Source organism: Helicoverpa armigera, chromosome 31 (genome assembly GCF_030705265.1).
Source record: "Helicoverpa armigera isolate CAAS_96S chromosome 31, ASM3070526v1, whole genome shotgun sequence".
In the NCBI taxonomy this organism is placed as follows: domain Eukaryota; kingdom Metazoa; phylum Arthropoda; class Insecta; order Lepidoptera; family Noctuidae; genus Helicoverpa; species Helicoverpa armigera.
Window position 1 is genome coordinate 1177355 of NC_087150.1, and position 27819 is coordinate 1205173.

The 27819-nt window shown below is 37.1% G+C and overlaps 1 protein-coding gene across 6 annotated transcripts; it reads left to right on the forward strand.

Annotated features, from left to right (window-relative positions):
- The first annotated feature begins 2032 nt into the window (after positions 1–2032).
- LOC110378961 (zinc finger protein 37) lies at positions 2033–26364 on the forward strand. Of its 6 annotated transcripts, none has more exons than XM_064043295.1 (20): positions 2033–2444; positions 6226–6389; positions 7027–7191; positions 7654–7770; positions 8602–8715; positions 9921–9971; positions 11070–11252; positions 13949–14037; positions 14609–14696; positions 15093–15170; positions 15678–15769; positions 16245–16347; positions 16855–16944; positions 17371–17424; positions 17613–17763; positions 21464–21652; positions 22665–22793; positions 23302–23417; positions 24586–24791; positions 26234–26364. In XM_064043295.1, exons 2-20 carry the CDS (start codon positions 6245–6247, stop codon positions 26309–26311), a joined length of 2238 nt encoding a protein of 745 aa, XP_063899365.1. In that variant the 5' UTR covers positions 2033–2444; positions 6226–6244; the 3' UTR covers positions 26312–26364. The 6 variants fall into 6 exon arrangements, with proteins under 6 accessions (XP_063899365.1, XP_063899367.1, XP_063899370.1 ...); XM_064043296.1 differs by having other exon boundaries at positions 2034–2444; positions 7027–7131; XM_064043297.1 differs by lacking the exon at positions 8602–8715.
- Positions 26365–27819: the final 1455 nt, after the last annotated feature.

Consider the following 27819-nt stretch of genomic DNA (forward strand, 5'->3'; position numbering starts at 1 on the left):
TTTTATCGTCCCACTGCTGGGCACAGGCCTCCTCTCACATGGCACAATAGTAAGCGGTGAATATTAATACAATATACTAGCCAATAGTTTCATCTGCTTCCCCACGAAACTATTTCCCGCACACGGGTACAAATTAGCCCACATTTATTCTGATACACAAGCTACATTACTGCCAAGTTTCATCAAAATCCGTGCAGTAGTTTTTGCGTAACAGAGGAGCAAAGATACAAACGTACGAACTTTCTCGTTTATAATATTAGTAAGAAGATTCATTATGATGATACTAATAGATTAGTAATCGTTGTTTTAACTACGAATAGTTATAACAACTGACTCATATAGATTATCGAAAGTAGCACACTAGTACTGCTCTCTTTGCACCTAAGTAAATACTGTATTCTTGTCTCTTTCTGACTATAGCTAGCCCCACCCCAGTTGGCAAAACTATTGATTTTCGTTCAACCATTGTGTCAGACGAACCAATCGATATTTTTCTACCTATCTTTTATTTCAAGACTGTTTTAACAAGGCTGCATCGCCATGGATAAAGATCAAAGTCAAATCATTTTATTTTATTTAGGCCTTTAAAAGCCCTTATCAACGTAAAAAATATAAATAAGTTTGATTCCAGTTGCCCATTCTAAAAGTCGCTTATTATGGAGAAGAACGGGCAAGAAACTCCATAGGTAGTTATGATTTATATTACCCTTCATTATTATTGACAATTGATCATTTGAATAAACAGATTCGGATTATCATTTACGGCCGCTCCCGATATTTTTATCTATCTTTTGTTATACTCAGAGATAGGAATCTGGTGATAGACTTTTATACAGCTAATGTCAAAATTCTATCTCTAGGTAGCTAATCAACAGATAGATAGAATATAGGAAAAGGTTCAAATCATGTGTTGATGCGAAAATATTTGACGCATTTTGGCAAACAATAACATTAGATCGATGACGAAAGATTTGTTGTTTTTATTTCAAAATAACAACAAAGAGAAGAAACACAACAGAAAACATCACGAGTTACAATCAATTTAGCTTCCATTAAAAAACAAAAATAAATCAGCGACTTTTATTTCCAAACTTTGAAATCCCAATTCAAAAAAATCACCGTAAACCTAAAAAATTTAGAAAAAAATTACCGTATTGAAAAAATTTAGGATTTCATGTTGTAGAGAAATAAATAAGAAAATTAAACGGTGGTACGTCAATGGATTGGTTGAAAGGCAAACGTAGCAAGGTGAAACTGCACAAAGAGCCTGATAACGCGGCCGAGCGACGATAAAATACGTCAAGTTTACACAATGCCAACTCGACGCTCGACCTACCTATAACTATTGCTATTTCGTACTGTCCCTCGTCTCGCCCCACACCCATCAATGTTGCATGTTTTTCTACTAAAATCGACATTTATTTCTGTCTCAAACATTTTTTTATTTATATCTAATTTATTAAAGACTTTTTGGTGGTAATTTTGATAGATAGGCTGTATTTTTTAGTGGTCTGGTTCAGAATTTAGTGTTTTATAATAATATACGGCTAAATTTGGGAGATTATGATATCATGGCATTCTAGAGATAACTTGTCATTTTTGTTCCGAGTTTTACTATGGTAGAGTTACTCAAAAGTGTTTTTTCAATGTCAAAAATTATGTATGCAACGAAAGTCCAATACAATATTTTATAATACATTATTCCTATAAAATATATGAAAATAATGTTTTAAAACATTTGTTCAAAAGATTTTTTTGAAAACAAAAATGTTCGACTCACAAACGATCATTCGTTTAACGGGATTTAGATGAGCTTATTTTGAATACATTTTTATAATTTTGCGTTAACATAGCATTTAATATTACCAAAAGTTTAAATGACTCAATAATTAAGCGTTAATTTGTATAAATTGCATAAAATGACATATAACAAACACAGTAGGATTCGGAACAAGCGATCAACGTCAACAAGCCAACGAAACTCGGCTATGTAGCACAGAATGTTGCCACAAAAAAAATACTCTCGCTATCTCAATTCTTTAGTCGGGCAGTAGCGTTGTTGAGGACACTGAAATGGACGTCTAGTGGATTAATGAAATACGCCGTGAATTTTGTTTATATCTTCGATAATCTACGTTAAAAACTTTTGTAATCACTTTTAAAAGCATTCTTACACCACAAAGATGTAGTAACGTTATAAATCAGCTTCGGAAAGCGTTGTTTAATCGTTTATTTCCGTTCGCCTCGGTATGAGTAGTTCACTAAAAGAAAATTGATTGTGCTCACAGTTTCAGAACTTTATTTTACAATTTACGCGTTTTTTGTTGTTTTATTAAGTTTATATTGTGTGGAAATATAATTATTATTGTTTTATTGCAAGTTTTAAGTGTAATATAGTGGTTTATCTAAGTGTTTTATGTGTAAATAGAGTATTCATGTAAATGGTAAGATTTATGGTCTTAAGTTATTTTAGAACTGTTGATAAGCATGTAATTAGTATTCCCATGGAGTCTGTGGGGATAAATTCACGTTTACTAACATTCTTACGCGTTTTTCTTCATTAATACTATAAAATTACTCATATGCTATAATTAATTTTTGTGTTGCTTAGACATAATTTAGTCATGTCTCATACACACTCATTAGCAAGAAAACCCACTTCTGACATAATTTATATCATCAAAACACCTGAAATAACCATCAAACTCCATAAAAATATCAGTATATATGTGCCATACTGATCTTAAGAACATCTGAACTGAATAGCATAAACCTGTCTGCACTATGCACTTAACAGGTGTCTGACCTGTCATTATTTACATTTTTAAACCTTGGTCTTGTCAAAAAAGGTTTGACAACACAACTCTTATTGTTAATGGTACCCTAGTACTTGAAAAAAAACTCAATATTATTATTGTAAAAATTACTTATGGGTTGGGTCAAAATTCTTACTAATATTATAAATGTGAAAGTTTGTTTGTATGTTTCTTAATCTTTCACGCTCAAACTGCTTGATGGATTTGGTAATATGGCATATACATCAGAACTGTATAGGCCATCTTTTATCAGAGTATAGAAAGTTATTCCCTCGGATGGGTGATATTAAGGGCAGGAGCTAATTTTGAATATATATTTCGACAACTGACCATTCTGACGCTCAAATGATGGCCGGGACCTACAGTTTATCGTGTTACCAAAACACGGAAGAACTGGTTGTTACAAGTTGGTCACCCATACACAAAGCGGCCGCTCCAAGCATTGGTCAATTGATCATGAGCATGATAATTTGAACACTCTTCATGAAATATAAATATCTTGTTTATTGATATTATTGTAATGTTTATATCTGCTTGTTTACAATCAACATAAAATGAGGTCAGTGACCTTTTGATGGAAAAACATTTTTGCAAAAAAAAAAGTTAAGGAAACAGTGAAGAGGGGATTTTTGAGCTGTCATTTTTTATTTTTTTATTCAAAGTATGCTGGACAGTCTCAGATAAAAAAGTCCCATACCAGACAAAGGCCTCCCCCAACCTGGAGGAACCATACCCATCATCACGTTGGGCATAAGTGTTGATGCACTGTATAGGTTCCCATTTCGGGAACATTTTATACTTAAACATTAAATTTTATAAAAAAATGTATTATTTACTCCAATAAGACTGGGCAAGTGTATTTGAGTTCTCAAAATGAGTTTTCACAGGCATGTCAATAAATTAAGATTGATTCTGGAACGTCTTTCCCATGTAAAAGATGAGTTAGATGCCCAAAATTAAAGCACATAAGTGTTTGGATTCAATTCGAGGTCAGGCAAATATCAATGCAACTTCTCTTAAATCTTGGACAGCTCAATAACTGAGTATTAAAACAAACAAATCTATACTAATATTATAAAGAGGAAAACTTTGTTTGTTTGTTTGGTTGTAATGGATAAACTCAAAAACTACTGGACCGATTTTAAATATTCTTTCACCATTAGAAAGCTACATTATCTGCGAGTAACATAGGCTATATTTTATCCCGGTGCGGGCAGTAGCTCCCATGGGACGCGGGTGAAACCGCGGGACAACAGCTAGTGTGTCATATATAAAAATCCCCTACCAGAAACATTTTGCCCTGAAGGTGAATTGAACCTATATTAGTATAGAGGTTCACCTATGATTAATTTATACCAACAAGCTGTTTTATTAATATTTTTATGAGAAAAAATTGTGCTTAACCTTATGATCGATCAACCCGTGCGGCTGTTACTTAGCCACATGCACCTCAAGACGAGAGCAAAACCACCTTATACAGCTATTTTTTTTCACAAAACATGGCACAATTTTTTGTCAGGTTTCTCCCCATTTTTTTTCTATAATGAAACCTCGTAGTAGTTCCCACGGGATGCAGGTGAAACCCCTGGTAGAAGCTAGTACATAATGAAATGTTACTGTTTGTTTATTTATTTACTTACTATCAGAACAGGATATATCCAATGCAATACCAGTTAATATATAGAAGTGATTTATTAGCAAAGAACCAATCCCGAGTGACGGCTATGACGCGATGCGCTGCGGGCCAATCACCGCTTTAGCCCGCCCCCGCGCCTCACTTCATACCACAAAAGGGACCCAATAAATTACTTCTGCGCAGATGTAGGTCAGACCTCAAGATTCGTGCCGATAACTATAGTAAACTTTACTTACATAATAAACTTACCTCAGTCAGTGGATGGATGGGTGACCATCTTGTCATGACGAGTTATTCCGTGTTTCGGAAGGCACGTTAAATTGGTGGGTCCCGGCTGTCATTTGAACATCTTTGACAGTCGTTGCGGGTAGTCAGAAGCAAGAAAGTTTGACAACCAGTCTTACCAAGAACTATCATGTTCAGGTAACTGGGTTGAGCAGGTCAGATAGGGCAGTCGCTCCTTGTGGCACACTGGTACTCAGCTGCATCCAGTTAGACTGGAAGCCAACCCTAACATAGTTGGGAAAAGACTAGGTAGATGATGAAAAATTACTATAAGTACTTGCTTTTTTTGTAGTAATTTTTGAAGTACCATAGATTTACCATGGATATTAATGGTTATTAAAACCTTGACCTACATAGCTTTTTTTGTAGCTTAATAATAATTATGAAACACTGCAGAGAATATAGTGAATGATTTATTAATTAATATTTATTTTGACATCCAAAATACATTATTTATGTTTCTGTTTTGCTTACATCCAATTGAATTACTCGTTTTTGGGAAGTCGGTTAAAGGCTATTGCAGATTTCCGCTCATAATCTTTCTCAGGCTATACCTATGTATATGTAAGTATAGACTATTTCTATACCAAGTTTCATTTAAATCGGTTCAGTAGTTTTGGCGTGAAGGCGCGACAGATTGACAGAGTTACTTACGCGTTTAACCGCATCCCGGGGAAGCTATTTTCTGAGGCCGGATGAAATATAGCCTATGTCACTTGGGGATATGTAGCTTCCCAACAAAGACAGATTTTTAAAATCAATTCTATAGTTCTCAGTAACTACTCAACCAATTTGAAAACTTCAGGGTATAATATATATAGTACAAACAAACAAATCTTTATAATATTAGTTTAGCTCATCAAGTACCTACCAATAAGTTGTTTTTTACATGCTTCTTGCCTAACCATCATCTCCTGGGCCTTTTCCCAACTATGTTGGGATCGGCTTCCTGTTTACCCGGACACAGCTGAATACCAGTGCTTTAACTTCTGCTTTAGTTTCTAGCCTAACCAACTTAGATATAAAAATCCCTTCCTTCAGCGTAACTAACATCTATCTATCTTTCTTCTATATAAATAAAAATGAATTGTTGTTCGTTAGTCTGATTAAAACTCGAGAACGGCTGGGCCGATTGAGCTGATTTTGGTTTCAAAATGTTTGTAGAGGTCCAGGGAAGGTTTAAACGATAGGAAGTTCGCGGGATCAGCTAGTAAACATTAAAAAGCCTATTCCACAATTTTGACGTGACAACGTCTTATAAATTGGTTTGCCGGGTGACACTTCAAGAAACTGCGTTACGCTCCTCTCACGTTATGCGCTCACAATGAGAGCGAGTGAGAGGCACGCGTCTCTCCACTCGGGCATGGTTAGCCCGCCTAAGAGCGAGAGAGACAGACATAAAAAGTGTTGTTGTCACGTAAAACTTTCGCCCGTATACCGACTTTACAGGCAACCAATTTTTTTAACATAATTTTTTTTCCATTCCAGTGTAATATAAAAATCAACTATGGCACTTTGTGAAAGTCAACTGGACTCGGCTCTGCCGCAGCTGAAACGCGAAGATTCCCCGGGTAGCGAGACCAGTCAAAATCAGACCCCCGAGAAAAAACCCAAGATTGAGCACAATGGCGAGATATATGGGTTGAATCAAGGTTTGTAGCTGAAGAATTAGTAGAACACACTTTTACACATGCACGGTTAAAGTTCTGATAAGTCCAAACAGCTGTATTACGTGGTTGAGAGCAATTTAATATCGGTGATCTCTCCCTGGTTGAGAGAGAAAGGTTGTAGAGAGTGTGTTTACGCAAATGATTGTGCACTGTAATATTTCATGAAGGAAGTTTCCAAGGAGTAGGTCTTATGGAGAAGAATTGGCAAGAACCTAGACACTGTTCATCATCATCAGCCTTTTCTATCGTCCCACTGCTGGGCTGTGGCCTCCTCTCACTCAGAGAAAGATTCAGCGCTAATCACCACGCTTGCTCAATGCGGGTTCGTGATTTTAGTAATAAAGTTTCGGGGGCTAATTTCATACTAATCCAAGTTATTTCGAGATGTTTTCCTTCACGTTTAATCCGCCTCTAGTGTCATAGATATACTCAGAAAGTACATACAAACTTAGAACAGTTATATTGGTACTTAGCCTGACCTGCAATTCGAGCCCACACATACATGAGAGGTTAGTGCTTTACCCACTAGGACCACCACGACTCTGTCCAAAACAATGAAATTCTGAATCCCTTCTCTGTAATTCCAGTAACGAAGTAAAATATACCTGTTTGTCTCCAGTGCCTGGTAGTCTACCCTTAGCCGTGGACTACCGTTCCCCCGTATCACACTTTGTTCCTCCCGAGTTGTACGCGGTGAGGCAACGACAGGAGACCATCGCTACGGGTGAGTTACATCATCATCTCCCGAGCCTTTTCCCAACTATGTTGGGATCGGCGGCCTATGGTGAGTTATATTCTAGATAAATATTGGTACACCTATTCACACACGATCGGTTAGAGAGAATGTCCGCCGTGCCCGAATGTCATTCGTCATCTGCCTAGCCTTTTCACACTATATTGGCTTCCAGTAACTGGATGCAGCTGAGTACCAGTGTTTTACAACGAGCGACTGCTTATCTGACATCCTCAACTCAGTTACCCGGGCAACCCAATGCCTCTTGGCTTCTGACTACCCGTAACGACTGTCAAAGATGTTCAAATGACAGCCGAGACCTACAGTTTATCGTGCCATCCGAAACACAGTCATTGGTGTCCAAGACATACTTAAAAAGTACATACAAACTTAGAAAAGTTGCATTGGTACTTGCCTGACCTGGTAAAAACTCACACTCATACTTGAGAGGTTGGTTCTTTACCCACAAGGTCACCACGACTTTATACAATTCTTCTTTTGTCCTTTCTCCAGTGGAAACAAGCGAGCCACCAACGCCTGTCAAAAGAAAGCGTGGAAGACCAAGAGTAGATAAGACCAGTCCCGAGTACCTAGCTAATCTGGCGGCTAGGAAACAGGCGAAGGAGATGGGTGAGTTGTAATATCTAGACTGAAATCTAGGCGTTTTTTGTGTATGCAGCCAAAGGTGTAAGATGGAAAAAACTTAAGAAGACATTTGAGAAATAAAAAAAACAATACCTTTATATTTAGGGTTGCACTGGCGAAAGCCTAGAATAAAATCCAGGCATTTTTGATAGTATGCTGCTGAGGTATTTGGGTAAGATGAAAAATTAAATTGGGAAAAAAAAATAATTGAAAAAAAAATGAAAAATTTAGTGTTTTTGTGGTTAGCAATCGTTTAGTGAATTATTTTTTAACATCAGATGGCATGGTGTGAAACATCCATTTTTGCAAAAAAAAAAATAGGTTTTGTTTTAAATTATATTAAACAGTTGTGTTGAGGAAAATTACGTCTTTGAGGGTCGGTTCATATCCGACGGAAAATGCGTCGAGCGTATCGTAAATGTATGATCGACGCACTAACGTATCATCGGTTAGGTGTGAATGATTGAATGTTTTATCGTATATTTGTCTGTTTTGGAGTTACGCGACCGAAAATACGCGACGTAAGTTCCGTCAGATATGAACCTACCCTTAATAGTATGTAGAAAAAAGATTAAGTAAGACGCAAAAAACTAAATTAGATCTTTAAGAGAATACATCATTATCATTATTTTTTCCGTTGTTAATTATTATTTTTATTTGAGTTTTCAGAAAATAATTTGCATATTTATACAGATATACACACACACATTTCAGCAAAATATAAAAAATACACCAAAATCAATCCGGGAACCACGCCCCTTTTTTTTACTTTTTTATGATTTTCATTATGTTTTTTTCTTTTTTATTTATTTTCAGCGGCAATGATGAATAACCGGACTTCGGAAAGTGGGGAAAAACGTAAGCGTGGACGACCACGCGTGGACAAAACCAGCCCAGAGTATCTAGCTAGAAAACGGGCTAGGGAATTAGGTAAAAAAATATATCAAATATATGATTTATTTCAAGAACTTTGTGCGAACCACGGAGCTAGGAAATTAGCGGAGATGCCATAAGGAACGTAGGTCAGGCGCCTTCTTGTAGGTCAAGCAACGTATCGTTATCGGCACGAATCTTGAGCTCTGACCTTCACCTGCGCAGAAGTGATTTATTGGGTCCCTTTTGCGGTATGAAGTGAGGCGCGGTGGCGGGGTAAAGCGGTGATTGGCCCGCAGCGCATCGCGTCATAGCCGTCACTCGGGATTGGTTCTTTGCTAATAAATCACTTCTGCGCAGATGTAGGTCAGAGCTCAAGATTCGTGCCGATAACTATACGGTAGGTCTGATCAGTTACTAGAACTAACGAGACTTTCTAGTTCCTTGTCAAATCAAAACCAATCTGTCAAATATAGGTCTCGATTGATTGGTGATTTTATTTTGAAAATAATGGGCGGGTCCCATAGAAGGCGTATAGGGGCGGAGCTAGTAACGTTCCTCGTCCCCCTCGCCCCGCATGTTGTCGCTACTTTCTTAGGAGATTTTGCGTTATGACATCTCCGCTATTTATTTTTTTTCTCTGTGGTGCGAAACAAATGTAATGGCTTTCGGTCTATGTGAGAAATGAGTTTTCGCTTGGGGCTTTGTATATAGCGCTAATTCGCTAATTTGTAAATATTAACATTATTTTAGTGTAAAAACACATGGTAATTGTTTATTTACAATTTCACTTTCATTGAAAAATTGTTTAAAGTTTTTTGTATTGACAAAATTCAACTTTTTTGCACATTTGGGTAAATTCTATCACTAGGGCTTGTTAGGTGGTTAAAGGCTGAACGGACAGTTGCAGTTGACTCGATAGGAAAAATAAGTGTTTTTTTGTGAATATGTTAATTTTTCAATGCTTTCTTTTTTCACATTTTTTGTTGTAAATATTTTTTTCGATGTTTTGTGGTTCCCTGTAAACATGTATAAAAGCTTATTATGAGCTAGCTTGCCCTGCCTCCCGAGGTAACTTTTTCCTGCACTAGGATAAAAAATTAACAGGCTAGCCGTTTCACCCGCGTTGTGAAAGCTACTCCGCGCACCTGGATAAAAAGTATATCTTTTCTTAAGCTCTGAGTGTGCCTAACTGTATAGAAATCGGACCAGTAGTTTAGAAGTATGAATTAAGTGTTTAATTTAAAACTTCTGGTTTACAGAAGCGTTGGAGAGAAAAGCTAAGAGAGAATATAAGCGTCGTGGCGCCGGCGGTAAGTCTAAAATTATTATTTAAAAAAAAGGAAACTATTTTTTGGGGTTTTAACTAATAAGGCCACCATTTTAAGTTTTGATACGTTTTTGTAACATTTGAACGACATTGAAATCGAATAAGGATCTTTGCTTAAAAAATAATTTTTTTTTTTTTAAGTTTGGCTTTTGTGTATTGTGAAAATATTACATTTTCGTAACTTTAATTATTTTTTAGGTAATAATGATTAAATTATTATTTTTTTATTATTTTTTTAGAAGAAAAATATTTTTTTTTTTTTATTATCTTAATCGCGAAAATTAAGCACAGATTCCTATATTTCGATTTGGCCACGGTATATTGAATCACAATCACACTGTACATTTGGGTATTGTTAAAAATACACTACTTTTTGTTGTAAAAAAAGGGAATTTGAACACACATAATTGTGTATTTCATGTGTTTCACTAATCATGTACTAATACACTGGTTCATTAATCATTTTCTTGCATTTAATGCAAGATTGACTCAAGAAAATAAACTTAAAGAAAGAACACTGACTTCAATCATATAAAGCCTTCTTCTAAGTCTGGCAAATATTATACTTACTAATTTTTTTATTTATTTTTTACGATATAAAAAGATTTCTTAAATATTTTTTTTTCTTCTGTAGGCATAAGTAAACATTTTTTTGAAAAGTATAAAAAAATCAGTCTTGCGTCAATCTTGTAACCTTTGATTTCTTTGCAGTCACTTAACAAAAATGGCGGAATTGCAAGATAATTTTGCATTATTTAAAAAATAGTTAAATTATGAGAATTTCAAAGAGAAAAAAAACTCGACCTAATCAAAGGGCAGAAAAGTTTTTAAATAGCCAATAGAATTTCTTTATTTAAACATCTCTTCTCCTAATCAGTAGTATCTCTTTTTTTATAATAATAAATAAAATAAAGTGGCAACTCTATTTTTTATATTTTTAAATGTTTTTTGTTTTTATCATTAATATTCAAAAATGTAACTTATATGTCTAAAAATAAATAAATGAAAATAAAATAAAAAAAATATCTTGCAACACCGCTATACCATTTTCGCTTCAACTAACACAGTCATTCATCTCTAGTGAAGCCAACAAAACCGACACTCCAACTCTCATCACGGGTCAAAAAACGACAACTCCCAGCTAACAGTAAAAAGATCGGTGTTGCCATGCGCAAGTTACCCGCCAAAATTGGTAATTCTGTGCGCAAGGTTGGCGATAGAAAAGTCATTTTGAGACGAGCTGGCAAGTTTATTAAGAGAAAAGGTAAAATTATGAGGAATTTAGATTCTTTGTTAGTCGTGTGCAAAGTATCAAATAATACATGGTTATTTTGATATTTATTTCTTTGATCTCTCTCTTCGGTGGTGTCGCTATGAGAGTGAAGGAATAGTGAGTGCACCTGTGTCCAAGCAAATGTACACAAACTATATATGTCCTGCGCAGCTGACTGATCTTGTATGATAACAGCCGCCATAGCTGAAATCGGCTTTGCGCTATTATAGAAAATTGATTTAAAAGTAAAACGTCTGGTAAGGACTTATCGTTTAGTTATGTTCTCGAGGAGCTAAAACTTAATTTATTAATATCTTTTTATCCCTCAAAACCATGAGTTTCAAAATAAAATACTTAAAACCACACACCACAAGAGCACAAGAGGTTTTAAACTAAAAAAAATATAAAACTTAATTTCAAAGATAAATGTCAAAATATCCAAAATGGCCGCTTTGTACACGACCTAATAAATGAATATTGCATGACGAGTAGTTCGGTATGTGTGGGTAGATCGTCTTATGCCGTTCAAGTACCGTCAACTAGCCGTTTTCCCGCGGTTTCACCTGCGTTCCGAGATAACTGTTTCCCATGTCCAGATGGTAACAAAAATGATTCTGTGTCCTTCTCTTGGGTCTAAGCTACATCTCCTCTAATTTCAGCTTAATCCGGCCAGAAGTTCACACGTGATAGCGTTACAAAGGATTACAAGGATTCAGTTTTTTTTATATATTGACTGCAATTTAATGAAATCAGTGATTTGTAGATAAAAATTAAAAAATTCTCCTCTGAAAAAGAGAGGTGATATAAGTTTTTTGTAGGAGAGGTAAGGTAGACAAAACGAACTTAAAACTATCATATACGGTTATAGCAATTTCTATGGAGTTTTCAACCCACAGAAATAGCAATAGTCCAGAAATTATTTTGGAATTTGTCAACCGTAACGTGGCAGTCCCCGACAAAAGAAAAATTGTTGTGCCTCTTTGTCGCTCGCTGCGTGCTCTCGCTTGCACTTCAAGCCTTAAACGGAACGCCTCAGAGCGAGGTAACGCCGCATGAGTCATGTTTTTTCGTGCGTGCAGCCGGCTCCATCGATTTATAAGACGTTGTCACGTCAAAAGTATAAGAGAAATATTTAAATTACTTAAATCTATTTACCGACAATACTTGAAAATTGGCATAAGAGAATTATTATATGTAATAATAATATTTTTTTTACATCAAATTAAATTGTAAGCATGTTTTTGAAAAATAGGTAGGTTCATAGTTTTGTCGTTATCATTGAAAATATGTGTTTTAGAGTATTATAAAAAATTGCATGATAAATATTTTTGTAGAACGTCAGAATACGTGTCTTAAACTGAGTTCCTCTAAAAATTCGAAGTTTTTTTTTATTTAAGTAAATATGTATAAAAACACTTAAGAAACATGGCGTTATTATATTAAAAATAGTGAAGAAACTGCTTCCCGTACCCAGAAAAGTAGTTTATGTTCTTTCTCAGTCTCTACACTATTCTGTATACGTACTGAAAATTTTAATAAGATCAGTGGTAGCAAGAGACTTGCATCTATAACAATATGAAGAATTAACAATTTAACAATATTTTATTTTGCATGCTTTTTTCATACTATGTATATTTATTTACATACTATATATTTCATATTTGCATGGATCTAAAAGCTTTGCATGTTGCATGAAAATTCATTACTTCTACTTTTTATTTCGTAATCCTCTGTGTGTAAATGATTTATCTCACGAAAGCGGGTGATACATACTTGTGTGTGTAAATGCGATGATGATTATGTCCTCCAAGCCGATTATCGGATACGGCGGCTGTTCTCATGTAAGGAGATAAGCCAACTGTGCAGGAAATATTATAGTGCACGAGCATTTGCGCGGACACAGGTGCACTCACTGTTCCTTCAATCTCATAGCGCGATGGGACGACAATCCGACACCACCGGAGAGAGATCAGGCGCAGGACCGACATTTACGTGCTCTCCGATGCACGGGTGTATCAATCACCAACTTCCAGGCTCCGGGCTGCTTTGTAAAAGTCTCCTAAAACCCACAAAGCGAGTGTAAATAAACACTGTACATGCACATTGTGTTTGTACGCGTAAGCTCGGGAACGCTCAGTAGTGGCCGAGTCGCTGAGTCATACAAATACAATCATCTCCCGAGCCTTTTTCCCAACTATGTTGGTGTCGGCTTCCAGTCTAACCGGATGCAGCTGAGTACGCCTATCTGACCTCCTCAACCCAGTAACCCGGGCAACCCTATACCCCCTGGTTAGTCATACAAATACAATTTGCATGGTAAACATCGTTGGTCTAGTGAAAAAGTTTCACAAAAGCAGCCCGTAGTGTAGAAGTTGATGATTGATACAACCGTGCATCGGAGAGCACGTTAATGTCGGTCCTGCTTGTGATCTCTCTCCGGTGGTGTCGGACCGTCGTCCCATCGCGCTATGAGAGTGAAGGAGTAGGGAGTGCACCCGTGTCCAAGCAAATGTGCGTGCACTATAATACGTCCTGCGCAGCTGACTGATCTCCTTATATGAGAACAGCCGCTGAAATCAGCCTTGAACTTGAATTATTATGTGCATGTATGACACACTAGTATGACTTACCCGCTTTCGTGAGATAAAACTTGTTGATTATATTTTTAGTGTACAATTTTATTGTAGATTCGGCCGCGTCGTCATCAGCCGGTGAAACTACGCCAAGGACTAAAAGAAAGTATACTAAACGAACGCCCAGCGCTAAGAAGGATGCTGTAAGTAGATTATAATTAAAAAAAAAATATCAACTCGTCCGAAAAACACGGACCTACTCGGCCAAAAATTTTGGACCAACTCGACCATCTATGAAGAAATAGCTCTCACATGAAATGTTAAACATCTGCTGACATATCTTATTTATTGTCCTAGCCTTTTCCCAAATATGTTGGGGTCAGCTTCCAGTCTAACCAGATGCAGCTGAGTACCAGTGTGCCACTGCCTATTTGACCTCCTCAATCCGGAAACCCGGGCAAACAAATACGCCTTAGTAAAACTGGTTGTCAGACTTTATGGTATTCTGACTAACTACCAGTAACGACTGCCAATGACAGCCGGGATGTTCAATGACAGCCGGCACCATACATTTTGACGTAACATCCGAAACACACTCATTGGTGTCTAAGAAATACTTAGAAAGTACATACAAACTTAGAAAAGTTGCATTGGTACTTGCCTGACCTGGAATCGAACACACTCATACTTGAGATGTTATTTCTTTACCCAATAGGCCACCACGACTTGTCGATATCTATCTACAATACTATATCTATGTTTGTATGTTCGTAGGCGCCTTCTACGGAGCGCGTGAAGGGAAAGCGCGGCAGACCGCGCAAAGTGGACCAACTCGCCGCAGCTAAGCAACAGCAACAACCTAGTGAGTATTACACTAGCTAATTACTGTGGTTTCACTTGTTTTCTTGAGGTGAATCGACCGGCCAAAGAATCTTCAAGAATTCTCTCGTCAGGCGTTCGAACTCAAACTCAAAACCATTTATTTATTCAAACTTGGCTGCTAAACAGCACTTTTTGAATGTCAACATTTACAAAAGATAGGCCTAAAAACGCTCACCCTTAACCACTTTCTATGTGTTGCTGGGAAGAAGTGGCACAACAAACTACCCAGCATTATTTATTTATTTAATTAATCTGCTGCCACATCGCAATCATATGATAATTTATAACTACTTGATCTTCCTGGAAGATACGTGTACTTCTTCTTGACGATAGATGGCGCTATTTTAAGTTTTTCTAAATATTCCTCTTTTCGCAGAGATTCGCGTAAGAAGTAACCTGATGCCGGTCAACTCGGAGCCCATCACTCTCGACAGTGATGATGAACCGGATCTCGGTGAGTTCTTCATCTCATCTGCTTAGCCTTCTCCCAACTATGTTGGGGTCGGCTTCCAGTCTAACCGCATGCAGCTGAGTACCAGTGTGCCACAAGGAATCACTGCCTATCTGATCTCAACCCAGTTTGTGGAGCAACCTGATACCCTGTAAGACTGGTTGTCAGTTTTCTGGCTACTGTATACCCATTATGACTATCAAAGATGATCAAATGACAGCCGGGACCCACCACTGTAACGTGCCTTCCGAAACACGGGGGAACTCGTCATTACAAGATGGCCCCACGGATTGGCGATTTCACACTTTATAATCCAGGTTTCCACGAGATGTTTTCCTTCACCTTTACTCAGTCAGTGTCCAAGATATACTTGGAAAGTACATACAAACTTAGAAAAGTTCCATTGGTACTTGCCTGACCTGGAATCAAACACACTCATACTTGAGAAACTAGTGTTTTAACTACTAGGCTACCGGGACCTTAAAATTTATTTTTTATTGTATTTTCTAGGATCACCAAGCCAGGCGTCAGACTCTTTAAGTTTGGACGAAAATCTTCGCGCTCTCAGACATATTCACGAGAAATATGCTAATATTGATAAGGTTTGTATTTTAGCTATCATATACCAACTAGCTGTTTCCCGTGGTTTCATCCGGGTATCGGGATAAAACAGCATGATAAAAGGGATAGCCATCAAATAGTGAAATAATTTTTCGAAAAAAATATTTCTCCCAACGGTTTCAGCCGCATCACTACATATTATAAAACAAAGTCGCTTTTTCTGTCCCTATGTCCCTTTGTACGCTTAAACCTTCAAAACTAGTTAACCGATTTTCATGCGGGTTTTTTTAATAGATAGAGTGATTATTGAGGGAGGTTTATATGTATAATAACATACATTAAATTTTGGGGAAATACTGTTATGCCGTGCGAAGTTGGGGCGGGTCGCTAGTTAAAGATAAATTAAAAGTCAATAATTCGAGTTTTATTAAAATTTAAACCAGGATTTGGAAGTATGGTTCAGTTTAAGTTAAATAATAGTTAAAGGTGTTCTAAATAAACTTGTCAATTTCTCAGGATGACCTATACGACAGTCACCTGATGGCTGTGAACTTCAAGAAACCCCTCGACTCGCAGCGAAGAGACGATGACGAGGTGCTCTCCGTCAGGAGTTCAGAAGGTACAGTACCAATGCCAGGAGTTCCATCATCAGATCAGCTCGACAGTACCATATTGTTGTATTGTCATCAGAACTACATACAGCTGACAATGTTCATGACGCTACGATCCTTGGAAGATGGTTAAATTAGTTACCTTAGATTCCATTACATAGTAGTTTGTTTTCGCTCCTCTGTCCTTCCGTCCGTCTGTCACCAGGCTGTCTCTCATGAACTGTGATAGTTAGAGAGTTGAAATTTTCACAGATGATGTATTTCTGTTGCCGCTATAACAACACGCTATAAAAAAATAAAAAACCAAAATTAAAAATTATGAACGTGATTTTTTACATGTACAGTAGACCGCACATCAGTGGTAACTGTCATTCACCTTAACTCAATAGTAATAAGTACGATTTTACTATAAAACTGTTACCACTGACCTGAAGTTGACTGTACTTGGCTGGATTTTTATATGTACATAGGTATATTATTTACTATACTTATTGAATACATGTGTTTGTCTCCAGGCTGCGCTTCGGGTAAAGAGATGGAGACGCGCGTCGAGAAACTGGAAGACAGCTCCAACTCTGACTCAGATAGCAGTAGTTCTGGATCCGGTGAGCAAAATATACTGGCTTTTGTGTTGGGTTTGCATGTGTTTTTGAAACAAATAAGACTTGGTGGTATAATTATTAAAGTAAAATGAAGGAATAAATAAAATAATGGAAAATACTTTGGGGAAATGGAGGGTTCCATTTGAATACAGGTTGTTACAAAAAAAAAAGATTTTTTCTTGATTCACTTCTTTAAATTTATGAAATGATATTAAACATTCATAAATATATGAAAAATAAAATTAATTGACCACTTGAAAAAAAATGTTTCCAGCTTTGAATTTTTCAACAATAACCAACCTTACTTAACCTAGTACACCTTACTTACACACTTTTGATGAATTTTCAACAGTAAAAGGGCAATTGCTCTCACATTTTTTTTAATATTAATATCATGTATGTTTATTTATTTTGTTATTTTTTCTGCAGAACGTCAAGCGCTACCTTCTCAAGGCGCGTCGGGATCACGAAATAACAGAAGCAGTAAGTTATTATTTGACTAATCTGTAATATTATAAAGCTGAAGAGTTTGTTTGTTTGTGCGCGGTAACTTCATGAACTAATGGTCCGACTGTGAAGACTATTTAAAAGTCTTATAAAGTACATAGGCTTATTTTTATCCCGATTGCAGAAAGTGAGTGTATATTTACCTATTTTTTCTGTTTCTCTAGGCAGTTCAAGCTCAGGCTCATCGAGTTCTTCGAGTTCTGACTCTTCAAGTTCGTCTGACACGTCAGACAGCGAGTCAGACTCAGGTGATGACAGACCCAAGACAGAAGCGCCGCCGCCACCCGTCGCACACACGCCTAATGATGATGAAAGGTGAGGTACACTTGTATGAATAAATAATGGGTTAGTTTTGTGTACACTCGCTGGAATTATATCGGGTTCGTTTTAGAAAAACGTCATTTGGGTAACTGATACTATAATCTGTATAGTGAAAATGAATTGTATAAAACTTTTTTTTAACGAGGTTCTTTATGACAAAGTGTTGAGAGAGTTGGCAAATCAAAATTACTGATTTTGGACGCCATAATGGTAAAACAAAAAACACACCTGTTAGACCTCTTAGGCCTAAATTCAAGGACATCGTAAACGTCAGTTTTCTTAAAGCAATTGTTTACTATGAATTGTCATGTTCAATCTTCAAAGTATAAAGTAAACAATTGTTTTAAGAAAAGTGGACGGTGGACATAGTCTTTCTTAAAAACATTTTTTTTTTCTTACAACATTCACTGTTTGTCAGCTAGAATACTGTAGCGCGTGGCGCGCTAGGAACCGGGGATCTTCAGGATTTTCAATTAAAACATTACAAGGAACTTTAACTTTGCCTTTATTCGCTGACTCGGGGGTGAAGTGACACACTTCAATATAAAAAACTTATTCTATGGAACAAATCGAATACATTTGAAATGATTGCCCGGTCAGTATCAAAAATATCTAACGAATAAAACCTTACAAACGAAAGAGTTTCTAACTACGTTACAATACCCCCGAATAACATCGGCTATATTTTATCCCACCCAAAACAAAAATGTGAAAGACTGCCAAGTTCGATAATATGGGAATGCTTCGCCTATAAAAGAAGTGAGATCTGAATAAGTACCAAGTTCCATACACATACCTCAGTTAAAAATAGTTACTTTTTAATGACGTTACTTGGCAAGTTTTCATACACCTTGTTATAAACCTACTAAAAGCAAAGAATCAAGTATTTAATTTTCTATTAAAACTTGCCAAGTAACATCATTTAGAAGTAACTATTTTTAACTGAGGTATGTGTATGGAACTTGGTACTTATTCAGATCTCACTTCTTTTATAGGCGAAGCATTCCCATATTATCGAACTTGGCAGTCTTTCACATTTTTGTTTTGGGTGGGATTTCATTTATTTTTGTAAGGTTGTTTATTTTTATTTTTTTCTTATAATGAAGTTAGTTAAAGAAATGTCTCATTTATACTATCTTTTAGATTTTTTAATATGCACTATGTTTCTTACAAAGAAATGAACTAGATTAACTAAATGGACTAGATTTACCAACTGACTGACATGACATGTTATCATATATTATGTTCGTGGATCAAAGTTACACATTCGTTATTTTCGAAAGTGATTCACACTTGGCCGTTTTCAGATTTTTACTTTACTTTGACTAAATACAAACCTTTGTACCATTCGAAGATATATTATATAAATAAAGATACATTTAGTTCGTTTTAGTTCCTTAGGGGTATAAATTTACACCGGGTATAAAACACCTTCATTATTTTGAAACCGACTCACACTTGGCCATTTTCAGATTTTTCCCTTTACCTTGACATAAAGACCTACCTCCATGCCAAATTTCAAGTCAATACGACCATTGGAAGTGGTCTAGGTTTTTGATGAGTGAGTCAGTGAATCAGTGAATCAGTCAGTGAGTGTATAGTAAAAAACACGCTTTTTATAGAAAAACTAACTAAAAAATAGAAAATAAATTTAAATTAAGAAAACAGTGTTAAAAATTTCAATGAATATAAATTAATAATAGTGTGAATACAAAAAAAAAAAATATTTAAAAAAAGCGTAGGGTGCATGGTGTCAATAGTTATAAATATTTTATTGATCTTAAAAAGCACCCTACGCTTTTTTTAAATATTTTTTTTTGTATTCACACTATTATTAATTTATATTCATTGAAATTTTTAACACTGTTTTCTTAATTTAAATTTATTTTCTATTTTTTAGTTAGTTTTTCTATAAAAAGCGTGTTTTTTAGTTTTTTTAAACTATTATTTATTTTCTACTTTTTAGTTTGTTTTAAAACTATTATTGGTTTTGTAGAATAAAAATTCTCTTTAGTATACAAAAATTTGTCCATATTAGAGAAAACGGCTAAAGATAATTATTATAAATAAAAATTAACATCGAGTCCTGCCTTATCGACTGTAGAGAAAAATTCTAGAAAATTTTAATTAATTTTTTTACCTTATCGACTATAGATGAAAATTATATAAATTAACAAAAATCATATTTTGCAAATTGAAAAGCCTAGAAGTCGGTGTCTAATGGATGTAACTAAGTTAATTTTGCCACCGACTTCTAAAATTAGTTTTTTTTTTTGCTTTTTAGTGTTTTGGGAAGTCGGTTTAATTTTTTTGTAAAAAGGTTATTTATTTAAAGCTTTTCAGTGATACGAATAGTTGTCACTATCCATACAAGTAGGAAGTTCTCATTAATACAAAGAATATAAGTCCAAACGAGGTATTTTACATATTCAGTTGTCGAGTTCCCTCGACTTTCTCTGGTCTCCATCATCAGGTCAGCTCCAAACCTTCACTGTTGCATAGGTCTTGTTAATACGAATAATTTAAGCCCAAACACGAGGTAGTTTACATATTCAGTTGTCGAGTTCCCTCGACTTTCTCTGGTCTCCATCATCAGGTCAGCTCCAAACCTTCACTGTTGCAAAGGTCTTGTCAATACAAATAATTTAAGCCCAAGCACGAGGTAGTTTACATATTCAGTTGTCGAGTTCCCTCGACTTTCTCTGGTCTCCATCATCAGGTCAGCTCCAAACCTTCACTGTTGCAAAGGTCTTGTCAATACAAATAATTTAAGCCCAAACACGAGGTAGTTTACATATTCAGTTGTCGAGTTCCCTCGACCCTCTCTGGTCTCCATCATCAAGTCAGCTCCAAATCTTCACAATTGAATAGTGCTTTTAGGGGTACACCTGAGTGTCAAGTTTTTACCCTATGTATGCCTACAACTTTTGAAGGTTGCCCTCGATTTCTCAGGGTTTCCATCATCATATCCTGACCTGATGAATATGGGACCAACTGGCAGCTATTCCGAGTCGACCAAAAAAAAAATCACGTAAATCGGCCTATAAACCTCGGAGTAATCGATGTGTATGTGTAACCTCCTCCTTTTTGGGAAGTCGGTTAAAATGGAATAATTTTATCAAATTAGTGTATTGTCATCGGTCCTCAATAAATCTACAAAGTTTGAACGAAATCTGGCCGTTTAAAGTGGGTCAAAATCGCGCCCAAAGAAGTCGGTTACAAACAAACATACAAACATACAAACCTACAAACCTACAAACATACAAACATACAGGTGAAGCTAATAAAAAGCGTGTAAAATAGCGATTTTCTGACGTCAATATCTCAAGACCTACAATAGGTATATTAATGAAATTTTGTATTTAAGATAAGTGAGGGGGTCTCAACAGATACTAGAAATTTGATATGCGTAAATAAAATAGATTTTGAGTTACAGGGGGGTCGAATTTGGCCCGAAATGGTTCGTGTAATATAACCCACGGCCGGTGTGTCGCTTTTTTTGCTCGAACTTGGCGGACACACTGCCGTGTGTCTAGATCCCGGTACAGGCAGTAGCTCCCCCTTGACGCGATGCTATATTTTATCCCGGTACAGGCAGTAGCTCCCCCTTGACGCGATTGAAACCGCTGGAAAAATCTATATCGTATCGTAACATTTATTTTTATATTCTCCTAAACCTACAACCTCTTTCCAGATCGTTCGGCGCGTGGTCTTACAGCGGTCCCGCATCGGACTCCGATTCGGACCCGGAACGTGCCGACGTCACCACCGACGCACCCCCCCTCTCGCACGACGAAATCAGCGAGAGCGAGAACGAGTCCGCCGACAAGAGCTTCCAGTGCCACATATGCAGGAAGTGGTATTCCACTCGAGTTACTCTCAAGTAAGTCAGAGTAAAACGAGCAAAATTTTTTTTTTACTTTTTTCAGGCAAATTCTGAAGAAAATACTCCGCGAATCTGGGTAAAATCTGTCCTATATTGTGCTCCAATTATGTGTCTTTATCCCCACCAAATTTCATTGAAATCGGTCCAGCCATTTTACCGCTAAAGCATAATAAACAAAAGTAAGTATTATCTATGACAATGGCTAGTGGTTCTCCCCTCTCGCACGACGAAATCAGCGAGAGCGAGAACGAGTCCGCCGACAAGAGCTTCCAGTGTCACATATGCAGGAAGTGGTATTCCACTCGAGTTACTCTCAAGTGAGTCAGAGTAAAACGAGCAAAAATTTTTTTTTTACTTTTTTCAGGCAAATTCTGAAGAAAATACTCCGCGAATCTGGGTAAAATCTGTCCTATATTGTGCTCCAATTATGTGTCTTTATCCCCATCAAATTTCATTGAAATCGGTCCAGCCATTTTACCGCTAAAGCGTATCAAACTCAAGTAAGTATAATCTATGACAATGGCTTGTGGTTCTCCCCTCTCGCACGATGAGATCAGCGAGAGCGAGAACGAGTCCGCCGACAAAAGCTTCCAGTGCCACATATGCAGGAAGTGGTATTCCACTCGAGTTACTCTCAAGTAAGTCAGAGTAAAACGAGCAAAAAATATTTTAGTTTTTTCAGCAAAATTATGGAGGAAATACTTTGTGTATCTAGGTACAAACTATCCTATATTGTGTCCCAGTTATCTGTCTATATCCCCACCAAATTACATTGAAATCGGTCCGGCCGTTTTTCCACTAAAGCGTAACAAACTCAAGTAAGTATCATCTATGACAATGACCAGTGGTTTCTGTGTACCTAGAAAGTCACATTTTTACAGTGTTCGATAGCCCATTTAATTAGAAAGGAGACTACTTTAGTTATATTTTATCGGATTGCGTGAAATACATAGTTAACTCAAGTCGCGGGTAAAATCATAGTTATTCACAATATCCTCTTCCTTCTCAGGATTCACCGCCGCGTGCATCAGAACCGCGGCGGCGGCAACTCGCGATCCCGAGCTCGTTCCTCCGACAGATACGAGTGCGACTGCTGTAGTGAGACCTTCAACCGACGGGAGAAGCTCTGGGAACACAAGTGAGTATGTGCGGTGATGGTCTACTGAGTAGACCGTGGTCTTTTGGGGGTAAAATACTGAAACACTGCATGAATATGTGTCCAAAAACATAGGAATGGTAAGATGGGTGTGGTTTGAGCTCGGTCTACTGAGTAGACCATGGTCTACTATGTCAATAACTCGAAAATTATAGTCTTTAGAGTTTATCTCACGAAGATTTGTAGTCTCAAGACATAAAACTCAGTATATGTTATAAACCGGCTGTCTCGTTGAATAAAACCAAAAGCTTACTTAATTTACTCATGCAAAAATTAAAACGTTATGATTCAGTAATTTTGAGCTAATCCTACTGAGTAGACCATAGTCTTCTAAACAAGAATCTCTGTACCTTATAGGCTCCGAAACATTTTTTACTTGGAAAGCTACATCTTTCTGAGTAACAAAGGCTATATTTTATCCCTATACGGGCAATAGTTCTTGCTTAAACTGCGGGAAAACAGCTAGACTTTAATATATTTTGTTCCTCAGAGCGGAGGCACACCGCGGCGCCATGACAGTCCGGTGTGAAGTGTGCCGCAAGTGCTTCGAAGACGACGCTGAGCTAGCCGCCCACTCACGCACACACACCGCCGACGAACGAGCCGGTACGTAGTAGTATAAGTTCATAACTTTAATAGGTTTTACTGAGGACATAAAGCTTTGCACCCCGTTTGACCCCTTAGGAGCTGTCCATTTATCACGTGAGGATCAAAAAAAGGGGGGGGAGGTCCATAGTCTTGAACCTCGCCATGTAACACCAAAAAAATTCAAACCACAACGAAAGCGGCCGCGTGTGTTGTTGCTCTGCTTATTATTCGTAAATTACGTAGAAGAGGGAATAGAAGAAAGTGTATTGTAATGTAATACACTAACACCGTTCGCGGTGATCGCCGTTTCAGCTGTCATCGTTTATTGGTAGTTATGCGCCTGTGTTGCATGAAACCGGGGCCCGATTCTCCTAATTTTAATTAAGCAACATACGATTCACGTTCGACTCGATTCGACTGAGATCCAATCCCGACTCGATTACGATTGAAGCGTATGTGGCATTCCGCTATTTTTTCTTTGAAATAAACGTTTTTATCCTTTTCTGTCATTCAATAATGAATCATTTTGTCTGCAAATGATTTACGATTGCAAAATGATTGTACAGCAAACTACCGTATAGACCAATATCACCAAAATAGCAGACCAATCTTAACCAATCGAATGTCGTTGGAATAAGATTGGTCTTATATTAGTAGCAGAATGCCCGATATGGTTAAAACTGCTATTGCAATCATATTGCGATTCGATTTCTATTTGATTTTGATAGTATTAACTTAGGAGAATCGGGCCTCTGAAAACGTAGTACTTATGAAATGAAATGAAATGAAATGAAATTGTTTATTTTGCAAGTTGGACATTACATCACTTTTACACGTGATTTTAAGAACGCTGAGGCCGGCATTTCCTAACTGACTGATCCCTGAGAAGAAACGCCGAAACAAACTCAAGGGTCATAGTCTCTTTTAAAGTCCAAACATGTTATAAATGAAATAATTATGTGTGAGTGTCACCATGTACGCGGTCTGGAATGGCCTTTTGAGGAAAGAGCCACATCAGGCTGGAGCTGACCAGTCCCAACAGACGGCACGCATGCATCAGTCGTCGTGTAGCTCAACCATATCTTAGAGAGCTCAACGACCTGTCACACGACGATAATTAGGGATTCTACCTAAGATCGATCCCTAAACAGGCATTAATCTTATATCTTTCTACTTTCCTCCACAGGTCGTTGCCGCCAATGCGGCCTAACGTTCCCGCACTACGAGCAGCTGCGGCGGCACCTGGCGTGTGCTCACGGGGCGCCGCCCCCGGGCGCCGCGCGCCTGCCTCACGCGTGCGCGCAGTGCGGCAAGCGGTTCTCGCACGCGCACTCCCTCACGCGCCACATGCACAACCACGCTAAACAGCTGTACCGCTGCGTCGTGTGCAAGGTGACTACACTACACTACACCGCACACTAAATTACACTAGTGCACAAACTCCTACACTGAACTCTTAGGGGTCCGTTCAAACAGACCGGCTCGGAGAGCATCGGCGCGCATTTTTCTCTTTACACAGACCGGAGCCGATCGGCTGCGCGAGCATTAAAGAGCATGCAATCGGAGCCAAACGTCAAGAAAAAGTACGCTATCGGAGCCAGTCGGCTCCTCTTATTATTTCACACCGAACTCCTTCGAGCATTCTTAATGACAAAAGCAGTGCACATGCAAAAATAAACCTTACTACAAATACTAAGTACTCGATTTTCAACGTGTTAAGAATTTGCTCTTCTCTCCGAGCCGGTCTGACTGAACGGACCCTTAAACGCAAGCACACACATGTTCAACAATACATGTTCAATTGATCAAATGTGCATGTGGATCGTCAAATATTTTGTATTTTTTTAAGGACTCCTTTTTTAATTCCTTTCTTTAACCACACTTTACTTTATTCATACACAAGTAATAGGGTAGTTTCCAGGGTCGAAATAATGAAATAATATTTAGTCCGCTTTTTAGATAATCAAAAAATATTGGATACGTATTTTTTCTTTTTTTAATTAAACATAAAATGACAAAGATAATACGCTTCAAAAATTAGGAGTGGGGGCCTTTTACGTCACAGTCTCCTGAAAATTGTAGCAACTTGTGACGTCACACTCAACTTTAACACGCTATATCTTAACAAGTTCTGATCCAATTTAAAAAAGAAAAAATACGTATCGCTTAATTTTGGACAATCTACAAGACGGACTAATTATTATTTTTTAGGAAACTACCCTATTCACTTATACTAGTAGTATTTGTACTAGTTAGTACTACTAGTAGTATTACTTATACTAGTAGCTATACTGGTCTTTTAATTCTTAAATTGCTATATTTCTTTCACAACACTATACTTTATCAATACACAAATTATCCTCCACTTTCGTGAAAGGGGCATTGAAAAATGATCGGACGAAACTGATAAAATAAAAACCGTAAGCAAAAAGCTATAATTTAACCTATCAATGTCGTGTAACAGTCAGAGAAATAAAGAGAACGAGATTATATTATAGGTAATCTGTGTTCCTGCACTGTTGAGCGTGCGCGCAGGTGGGTGTTGTGTAGAAGTGTGGTAGAAAAATAGGGATGCGGGACATGCGGGACGCATACAACGTTTTGCGGGACTATTTTACTAATAATTTCAAAACGGGATTTCGTCAAGCATTGCGGGACGGTCCCGCAGAATGCGGGACGGTTGGCCGCCTTATATTTAGACATTATCACGTGCGCATGTGATTTTCTTGATATATTTTCACACAAAAAGATCTACTTCTTGGTAAAATCGAAGGTCTTTTAGCAATGTATTATAAAAAAAAAGTAGTTTTAACTAGTTTTTTCATGTATTACAGGCATCATTCGCTCGCGCGGATCAACTGGCGCAGCACCTGAACAGTCACCTCGCTAACTACAAGCGCCTGAAGCCGTGAGCGCTCACACGCGCAACATATTATTATATTATATTAATATAGAGTTTTATTTACTACAGTGTTTCATTTTAGAGAAGAAATACCCCGGAATATAGCAAAAAACTTAAAAAACCGACCTTATAATATCGATACCAGAGTCTAACATATAGAAATTCGAATGTCAAAGTCAACGCCATCTATTACAAGTTACAGTGAACTTCAAGGCAGCTAATGTCATTTCACGTTCATAGATGGCGCTGTAACAAATATCAGAGGAGGTCGACCTATGTATGTAACTATGTAATGGAATCTAAAGTAACTCTTATCAGATCCTGGACCTGATGATAATGGACTATTTGGGAAGTTAGTATTAGTACAGCCTTTCAAAGAAAAATAGAATTGATCAATTCTGAACATTCAAATTGAGAATCTCCTTGTTTTCGGGAAGTCGGTTGAAAAATAACTGATTGATGATGATGTATAAAAATTGTTTATCATCGGGACGGGTTTTTAGAGCTTTCCTAGTTGCAATTCGCATTTAATCCTTTAATTAAAATATGTAATCAGAAAGGAACAAAATCCGAATTGGTCGCGCTATAATTTTCCTTACATTATGCCGAATGCGCCAGGAGAGTTAAGTTTTTACATTACGTCGATATAAAATCCGATCGTCTTCCTTTCTCTTGGAGTAATATAAATTTATAAAAATCGGTAATATTTAGCAGAAAAGGTAAATTCAGAGGATTTGTGTGAATTTGCAGTAATTCAATGAACCTTAGAAGATTTATAAGTTAGCGCCATCTATTATCATTCACAAGTAAACTACAAAACATCTCATGCCATATCACGTTCATAGGTGGCGCTGTAAGCAAATACCATCGGAAAACCGCATAGCCTGGGGGGTATAATTATTGGTTCATAAATTCTTCAATAAATTGTCGGTTGTTATAAGATATCTGACCTTATGTAAAATAGATAATGGCTATATAAAGACCAATCACCTATATAAATCTTAGTTATAAATTAATCATATAAAATATATACCTACCTAATTTTAATCTCGGGGAAACATGGTAAGTTCAGACAGTTCAGGCAATTTTTAGGACTTGGTATACAAAGTTAAGTTTGCAACATGAAATGAAATAAAGGATAAAACTGGGCCCTATTACAGTTTGCCACCAGGCTCTTTCTGAAAGAAGTAAACAGTTGAAATTTTTAGTTCATTTTAAAAACTAGAATAATATAAATATTTCAGGGGCTTCCCTAGAACAGACGTCCTTTTTGGCCATTTTATAGATTACGGTGCGGAACCCTCCGTGCGATAGTCCGACTCGCACTTGGTCAGTTTCCTGCCTCTTTCACCTTAATTTAGGTACAAAAGCGTCGCCGCGAGAAATACCTAGTTATATTGTCATTAATAAAACAATACAAATCTTTGTTGTTATTTTTTATGCGAATACTTGCTTACGTGGTCACATAGAAACCTTTAAGAAAATACCTATCTCTTTTATAAAGTAGGTAGTTTAAGT

Coding starts and splice junctions, on each gene's coding strand:
- LOC110378961 (XM_064043295.1), top strand. CDS start 6,245: ATGGCACTTTGTGAAAGTCAACTGGACTCGGCTCTGCCGCAGCTGAAA. Junction 7,771..8,601: donor GAAACAGGCGAAGGAGATGG/GTGAGTTGTAAT, acceptor ATTTATTTTCAG/CGGCAATGATGAATAACCGG. Junction 22,794..23,301: donor GAGAAGCTCTGGGAACACAA/GTGAGTATGTGC, acceptor TTTGTTCCTCAG/AGCGGAGGCACACCGCGGCG.